Source organism: Oncorhynchus kisutch, linkage group LG11 (assembly GCF_002021735.2).
Source record: "Oncorhynchus kisutch isolate 150728-3 linkage group LG11, Okis_V2, whole genome shotgun sequence".
NCBI lineage: Eukaryota > Metazoa > Chordata > Actinopteri > Salmoniformes > Salmonidae > Oncorhynchus > Oncorhynchus kisutch.
Window position 1 is genome coordinate 73,205,613 of NC_034184.2, and position 9,044 is coordinate 73,214,656.

Here is a 9,044-nt window from a genome sequence, read left to right on the forward strand (position 1 = left end):
TATCGCAAATCCTCAGTCTGCGAGCAACTGCCAGCTGACAAAAGTGTTTAGTCAGCAAGAAAGATGGAGGGAGGGAGCGATGTGGGGCTGGAAGAGAGAGAGAGAGGGAGAGAGAGAGAAAGGTAAAGACAGAGCGAGGAGGCAGAAAGGGAGAGAGGGAGGGACAGCGAAAGAGCTGGAGACATTCTTACTGCGCACTCTCCATTTAGCCTCCCTTTTTCCTCTCCATCACTCTCTCTACAGTGTTAACCCTTTCCTCTCCGAGACAGCCGACACAGAGAGATGGCTACTTGTGGAGGGGGAAAGACAGTCCACTTTGTAGTAAGAGTATTTTTAGGGTTATTTTGCAGGTAAATAGGAGTCAATGGACTAGAACTCAAATAAAGATTTAAAAAAAAATAATAATATTAACTTTCAACTTTATTTCTCACCTGTGAGACAAAGCTAGCTGCTTGGAAAAGGGCTGACTTGGGAGAAGGGGCCAACACTGGAGAGCAAGACCCATTGTTGTTCCACTTCCTCCATCTCTTCCCCCACCACTTTGAAAAGGAGGCAGTTTAACTTCCTGTCTCCCCCATGCTTCACCCCAGGTCCTGCTGCAGCCACCATTTTCATTTTTTCTACCCCCTTCGTCCTCCTCCACCCTCCTTGTGGCATTCTTTCACATCAGTGACACAGCCGTCGAGCTAGACTTTGAACCCACAGTAAATACCTGCTTTATTTGCAGCCTGTGCTGGAGGTTGAAGACTAGGTGGTGGCCGGTGGTTGGGAAGGGTGTGTGTATGTTTGTGGTGTATGTGTGTGTGTGTGTGTGGGGTGGGGGGGGGGGGGGGGGGGGGGGGGGGGGGGGGGTAGTGACAGCTCGGAGCTGGGCAGAGGGATAAAGAACACGTAGGGCTCTGCACTGAGACAGGGCAGACATCACCCCGATGCAGGGCTCCCTCCCTCCCTCCCTCCCTGCAGCTTATCAGTTAGACCCTGGACACACCCTGTGAGATGGATGACTTAGCCAATATTAACAACACACTTTTGTGGATCGACGAGAGAGAGAACTATTGGACAACCAAGGTGCTACCTGGTTGTAATGGCACGGGTTGCAAGTAAAATAGGTCACCTAGTACCCGTAACAACAAATAAAGGCATCCATCCATTCATCATCAACAAAAAATGTAATGTTCACCAATGTAGGATGGATGGTATGGATTTTCTAGTAGTGGCTTGTAGTAGTCATGGCAGCAATCAATTCATCCGAATGTTTACCGAATCCAGCATTGTGATGCAATAGTACCTCGAGAGACGGGCCACATAAACATTAGGACCTACTTTGCACATTATCTGTACAGCCAAGTATAGCCTATAAAAAGACAGTGATATTAATCTAGATTTGGGACTTATACCACAAATGTGTAACTGTGCCTACAAATATCACCGAGCCTCACCACTAGGCCTATATTTACACTGGGGCCTAGACCACAGGCAGAGTATAGCAGGGCTAACTAAGGACTCACCCCAGGGACATGTTGTAATGTCTACTGTTAAGGTCCCTCAGTGAGTGTTTGTTAGTTGCAGCTTACATTCACACACCTGTAAAAGAAGTCCATTCCCGCCCCGGTCCCAATGAAAACATCCCTTTAAAGCAGCCTATGTGCACACAATGGAAGCACCGACACCGTCCTACTTAGCCGCTTTGTCCACTTCTCAAATTTCTGTCATCTCACTTGGCTTTGTTACCGCATCCCCATCAAAACACCCACACGTACCTGGAGCCTCCCCAACATTCCCTAATTCCATCAATAATGTTGGGTATGTAACATATGAGGTGCAATACAGTACATTGTCATATTTAAACAAGTAGTCAATGATTAGTAACAACTGCATCAAGGCGTAAAATGTATGAACTTAGCCATTTCCCAAAATCGCAAAGTAAATACGTTGTGAATTCCTTCAATTTTCAATGTAGCAGCTACAAGTACCCTACATTTGAGAAATTCCGGAGCAAAGAAGGTTTAAGAGGAGGAGGGGCGTTGTGGGGAGGGGCGTTGTGGCACAGTGAGGCCCAACCCCAGATTCCATTTTGGAAACCATCTTCCTCAGGTTCCCTCTTTCCTTCCTCCTCCTGCACCTACAAGTAAGTCCCTGTGTCCCCTCCATGCCCCACTGGCCGGCCAGGAGATGGAACTTAATCTTATCTAAAAAAGGCGGGTTAAAAATAGCTCTGGGAGCCAAAGGGCCAACCCATTTGTACCCTTGGGGAAACCACGACCCATCTCCACCAGGAAGAGAGAGAAAAAGTGTCTTAATACCACAACTTTTTTTATTTTGACTGTGTCTCCCGGGGGGGGTTCGCCCCATACATCTATGAGGCTAAATCATTGGAATAGGAGAGAGAACAACAGGTTAACAGCTAAATGAGAGAAGAGAAAGAATGGGGGGGAGGGGGGGGCTAATACCAATGCCCTGCATTGTTGAAGGGACTTGACTGTCGGCTTGCCACCAGGGGACATTGTGTTTAAGTAGGTGTCTTTGGGGGTATGGGTGGGTTATTATTAGGTTAAATGGTGGGCTAATGAGAGCATAAGGGACCCGATTGGAGGGGAGGGGGGGGTGAAGGCTCTTAATTACCTCTCAGAGGGAGCTCACAGCATCCTCGTCTGGCCCAAACCTTATTGGGAGGAATGTTGATCAGCGGACTTGTTTTTTTTTCAAAGAATATATAAATGACTATCCTTTTAGCTTACCCAAACTCCTAATTACTTGTGTTATCGTTTCAGTGATGCTAGAAAAATCCATGGTTCACATCTGGATTTTATCAAGTGTTTAGTTGGACTAATCATTCCCTTGAGTGGCCTATTTATTTAAATTCTTTAACCAGCCCTAATTTTGACTTTCCACCCCCCCACCATTACCCTTAGCCTCAATTCATCAGGGTGTGGACTTCGCAAGGTGTCAAAAACATTCTACAGGGATGCTGGCCCTTGTTGACTCCAACGCTTCCCACAGTTGTGTCAAATTGGCTGGATGTCCTTTGGGTGGTGGACCATTCTTAATACACACAGGAAACTGTTGAGTGTAAAAAACTCAGCAGCGTTGCAGTTCTTGACAAACCTGTGGGCCTGGCACCAACTACCATAGAGCCTCACAGTGGAGGTGCCATAATACCCATAAAATCTAGCGGTCAAAACAGGGAAATGGTTCCAATCATTCTTTCACCATTCATTTTTCCAATAGGGAATTTTAGAAACTCTTGAAATAAGGGGGGTGTTTTATGTAAGCTTACCCTGGCGTGACGTTTTGATAACCATGTAAATCTCTCTCAGACAAAGTGACGTTTATCAATATAGTCGGCTCCATTTACTCTCAGATCCGAAAATACTAATAAGCATCAAAGGAGACATCAAGAAAAACTACAAATCCCTGCATGTCATTTCTAGCTGACACCCTTTCTAAAAGGTATTGTGTCAATTTAAAACATGCACAAGGCAGTTCACAGCATTGTCAATTTAAAAGAAATGTAGCCAATTTGCTCATTACTAAATTTAGCTAACATTAGATAGTTAATCCAGAAATTCTTACCTTTCGCTTCGATGCGGCAGTCTCGTCCAGATCATTATAGAATTTGTAGTTCTTTATGATCACCACATTAGCAGCTAATTAGCATTTCATTTTGGGGGGATAATTAGGTGAATATATTGATAAAGGGCCCCTTGTCCTAGATAGATTTACACAGTTATCAAAACGTCACGCCAGGGTAAACCTACACGAAACACCGCCCTTATTTTAGGTGTTTCTAAAATCCCCTATGGGAAAAATGAATGGTGGAAAAACTATTGGAACCATTTCCTTGTTTGACAACTAGGTTATGGGCATTATGACTCGTGGATCCCAGGAAGAGTAGCTAATGGGGATCCTAATAAATACCATACCACACTGTGGTACTCTATACCCTGTTCAAAGGCACTTAAATCTGTTGTCTTGCCCAAACACACATACACAATCCATGTCTCAATTTAACCTGTCTCCTTCCCTTCATCAACACCGATTGGATTTAACAAGTGACATCAATAAGGGATCATAGACTGACCAGGTGATTTCACATGCAAACTATCTCATGGAAAGAGCAGGTGTCCTTTATGTTTTGTACTCTGTGTATAATGACATTGTTATAATTAGGACCATCTAGGCCGAAGACAAAACAAACATCTCTACATTAAAGCCTATCACATCAAACTGCAGAGATGGAACACCACAAGATGGCATGCAGTCAAACTGCCATTTCTAACCAAAAGAGTAAGTAAGACGTTCTTGCTGGAGTAAGATCCAAGTCCAACAAACTTAAACCATAAAGATGCCTTTAGCCTTCTGGCGTGTGTAACTACCTACAACTGGTCAACATCACATGAAATCAAACATTATTGCACTCTATGCATCCCACATCAAGATTTTTTTTTTACTGTTCAAACTGACTTGCCTCCAGACTCCTAGGCCTAACTGAGACCCATAGCTAGTCTATTTTGTCAACAGGCCAGGGTCATGAGTACCAATAATGCAGTGGATTTGGAGACCTTGTGGAGGGTGGAGAGCTGAGGACATACAAAGGGACCTCCTCTTTTAAAGTGTGATTCCACATTGATCATTTATCAACTACATTTGAAGTCAGAAGTTTACATACACCTTAGCCAAATACATTTAATCTCAGTTGAACAATTCCTGACATTTAATCCTAGTAAAAAATGCCATGTCTTAGGTCAGTTAGGATCACCACTTTATTTTAAGAATGTGAAATGTCAGAATAATAGGAGAGAGAATTATCTATTTCAGCTTTTATTTCTTTGACCACATTCTCAGTGGGTCAGAAGTTTACATACAATAAATTAGTGTTTGGTAGCATTTCCTTTAAACCGTTTAACTTGGGGCAAACGTTTTGGGTAGCCTTCCACAATAAGTTGGGTGAATTTTGGCCCATTCCTCCTGACAGAGCTGGTGTAACTGAGTCAGGTTTCTAGGCCTCCTTGCTCGCACACGCTTTTTCAGTTCTGCCCACAAATTTTCTATAGGTTTGAGGTCAGGGCTTTGTGATGGCCATTCAAATAGCTTGACTTTGTTGTCCTTAGGCCATTTTGCCACAACTTTGGAGGTATGCTTTGGGTCATTGTCCATTTGAAAGACCCATTTGCAACCAAGCTTTAAATTCCTGACTGATGTCTTGAGATGTTGCTTCAATATATCCACATCATTTTCCTTCCCTCATGATTCCATCTATTTTGTGTCTGGCTTTTTTATGGCGGTTTTGGAGCAGTGGCTTCTTCCTTGCTGAGCGGCCTTTCAGGTTATGTCAATATTGGACTCGTTTTACTGTGGATATCGATACTTTTGAACCCGTTTCCTCCAGCATCTTCACAAGGTCCTTTGCTGTTGTCCTGGGATTGATTTGCACTTTTTGCACAAAGTACGTTCATCTCTAGGAGACAGAACACGTCTCCTTCCTGAGCGGTATGACGGCTGCCTGGTCCTATGGTGTTTATACTTGCATACTATTGTTTGTACAGATGAACGTGGTACCTTCAGGCATTTGGAAATTGCTCCCAAGGATGAACCAGACTTGTGGAGGTCTACAATTTTTGTTCTGAGGTCTAGGCTGATTTCTTTTGATTATCCCATGATGTCAATCAAAGAGGCACTGAGTTTGAAGGTAGACCTTGAAATACATCCACAGGTACAACTCCAATTGACTCAAATGTTGTCAATTAGCCAAATTGTTGATCATATACTCAATCACACCATCTATATAACTTCCTCCAAAAAGAACATGATAGTTTATGAGGGATGATTACATTATTTATTTTTAAACCAACTGTCTTCTTGACAGTGCAAAAGCATTCTCCTCTGATCTAGTCTGCCATTTTATTTACATGGCCTTGCATGAGTATGACTGCAGGCCCTAAACCAGGACAGACTAATCTTTCTCTACCACAGAAAAAGTACTTTTTTTAAAACCAAAGTTGTCTAGCCTATATCAGGCTTTCCTCAATTCACTTCAAGCAATTAAGTCAACTGATGCATCCTGCTTACTACCCCCACACACATCATTATCATCGTCCCCTCGTGTTGCCTTGAGGTGTTAGTTTCATCACACATTCAACTAAACTATTCACACTTCAGTATTTCTTCATCTGAAATAAACCCACCATCTTTGATAGTGTCTAGATTTGGATGGCGAGTTTCCCTACAGCAAAATGAGCGCGTTTGATCCCGCTGTCGTCGTAGGCCTACTCGACTACAGTGTAGAATTTCGTAATGGAATGCGAACTGCTCATCCAGATCAGCACTCTCCTCCTTGTCTTCTTCCAAGTGGTCAGAGAGCTCGAGCGAAGAGGAACATCGACCACCGAACGCTCTAAAACCGTGTTGCTTCGCTTTTCAACCCCCAACAACAACAAAAAAGTATGCAATGCAAATATCAACAGGTAATTTCTCTATCACCAGATAACTTATTGCAAACAGAGAAACACAGTAGAGACAAAGTTACACTTTTACCCAATGCGGTTATATGCGCACAGTAGTCGACGAGAGCAAGGGACGAATGAAAAAAAATGCCTAGCAACCATTATCTAACCAGCCCTCGCTACGTTGCAGTTCCACAAGAGACAAAAACGCATCAGTTCTTCACTTTACTTGAGTAACTTTTGAGCGTCTAAAAGAGTAACAAAAAATAAAAAGAACCATAAATGATCACCAAGAAACACTTTACACATCAACCTCGTAGATGATGCTAAATGAATTAGCATATATCACTGAATGATAATTGTATAATGTGAAAAGACAAATAATGACGTTCTTAATTCTAGTGATGTAATAATTAGGACAAATATAGACCAGGATAACAAGCGGCGTGATGAGTACGGATAACTATTATGTTTACTTCCTGAACAATGAAAAAATAAATGATATCGAATCATTGAATAAATCGAATTAGCACACAGGCTACTCTTGAAAAACATAAGTTTCGAAAACGTCTTGACAAGGTCAAAATGTAACTAGCTATACCGACACATGGCCACTAAGCTGTAGCTAGGCTCGATCAAAGTGCACTGAAGATATGGATGCTCGAGCGGAGCAACAGGCGGTTAGTTAGCAAGCTAGCAGACTTTGAACCTCCACCTCGAGCCCCCATAATTAAAACAAACGTTACCGATGATGGAAGTTATAACTCCAACAATTTCTGTTAATTTTAAGTGGCGATATGTAACTTAACCTCGTCGGTTACGAATAATCATATAAGGAAGAGAAATTCCATCGCTCATGCGTTTTAATCATGGATGAGCATCAGGTCCTCAGCGAAACTAGGAAGCGAATGGGAGTCGAGAAAACTATCCTATCCACGTCGCTTTTCGAAGTTTTACAACTTTGTCACAACAACTGTAAACTTCGCCAAACACGCAATTAACATCACATATCGACTAAACCAGACAAATAAGGCAGAATTGAGAGAATAAGCCGATAAGCTAGCTAGGTACTTACGTTTGACTTTGTTGGGGTTGGGCTGCTTACGCCGAGACATACTGATGATGGTGATGATGGGCTAAGAAAAAAAAAAAGAAGCTGCAAAGTTGTTCCGGAGAGGAATCAAAATGGCGTTTCTGAGGATGTGCAAAGTTCGACAACTTTGTTCCCCCCTCTTTCTTCCAAATTCCTAAAAGGAAGATAGAAGAAAGAGTCCAGAGACGAGAGGAAAACACTTATTTCGCTATCCTCTCTGACCGTCCCCAAAGCGCAGCTCTCTCCTCTCCCCTAACCTGATAAGTAAGACGCATCACGTGTTGCTCCTGCTAGTCTCCAAGGGGACGTGTTACTGAGGCTGCTTCCACAAGACTTAAGCCAGTAAGCATCTCTACAGGAGGGGTCTCAAAAGAGCAAAAAGTTTTATCGAGCGGCGTGGTACCCTCAACATGAAAACTTGTCGAGAGAGGAAGTGCACGCCGAGGAAACTCGAGCCCTTTAAAGTTCTAGAACTTTGTTGTTGATCAACATTTCTCTATGGGGCAACTTTGAACGATGAACATATGCGTTTTATAAAATAAAAGCCGAACAAGAATACACACCTATCATCTTTTAAGTAAGTGTAATGATTAAATCATGTTTAAGTAGGTACAGGATCCAGTGATGGATGCATAAGCAAACTATATTTAACTAGTTTAAATTGTTAAATTTAGTTTCAACTGGTGCTGGCATACTCCCACATTCCTCCAAGCCCTCCTCTCTGGATACAGACCCCTCCCTGTGCCTTTACTCATCAACCACTGGCCGACAAACATTCCCTCCCCTCTATGCAGCTGAGCTGGTAGGAGCCTGCACAGCCCTCACACTGTCTGGGCCCCATTGAGATGTAGTCAGATACATTAGGCTACTAATTATTATAAATCTAAGCGAACAACTTTCATGTAGGCCTAATGAGCTGAATAGTGAATGTGAGAGGATAGGCCTAGCCTACAGAGAGTTTGGTCATTGTGGCTTCTGTTGATTATACCTAACCTAAACCTCCATAGCCATTGCCAAGCAAATAGGCCTAGTGATTCTTCAGGAATTATATATATTAAGGATGCTAATTTGGGATGTTTTTAGTGCTAGATTTCAAAAAACAAAATATGATGAATTGGATGTAATTTTGTTTGCATCACCTCATTCTTATGACACTTATGAAGACACTTATTGCAAATTGATCTGACCATTGATCACTAAACATTCTAAGAAAGTTCAACTCTAGGCTCTATCCAGCTGTATGCTCAATCAACCCCAACTGAATGGAAAAGATATGCACCAAATAAAATAAAGAAATTAGATGGTGCTTAGCTTTCCTATTAATATGGGGTTGAGACATGGACTCATCTTGATAGACCACTTCAGGTTTTAAAACATCTGGCAAACATATGATCTTGGGAGTGAGATCTTAGATCTTATTTTTTTATAGCTAATTTAAAATCAAAGAAGATACCTAACATACAGTGCCTTCAGAAAGTATTAATACCCCTTGATTTATTCCACATTTT

The 9,044-nt window shown here is 42.3% G+C and overlaps 1 protein-coding gene across 4 annotated transcripts in view; it reads right to left on the minus strand.

Annotated features, from left to right (window-relative positions):
- Positions 1 to 7,928, minus strand: part of LOC109899284 (ras-responsive element-binding protein 1) — a 71,482-nt gene extending 63,554 nt beyond the window's left edge. Inside the window, exon 1 of one of the 4 annotated variants that reach the window (XM_020494357.2) lies at positions 7,519 to 7,928. In XM_020494357.2, the coding sequence (XP_020349946.1) occupies positions 7,519 to 7,558 (40 nt within the window). In that variant the 5' untranslated portion in view covers positions 7,559 to 7,928. The remainder of the gene's footprint in view (positions 1 to 7,518) is intronic. The other 3 variants (XM_020494361.2, XM_020494358.2, XM_031836296.1) reach the window with 3 other exon arrangements.
- Between the last annotated feature and the right edge of the window lie 1,116 nt (positions 7,929 to 9,044).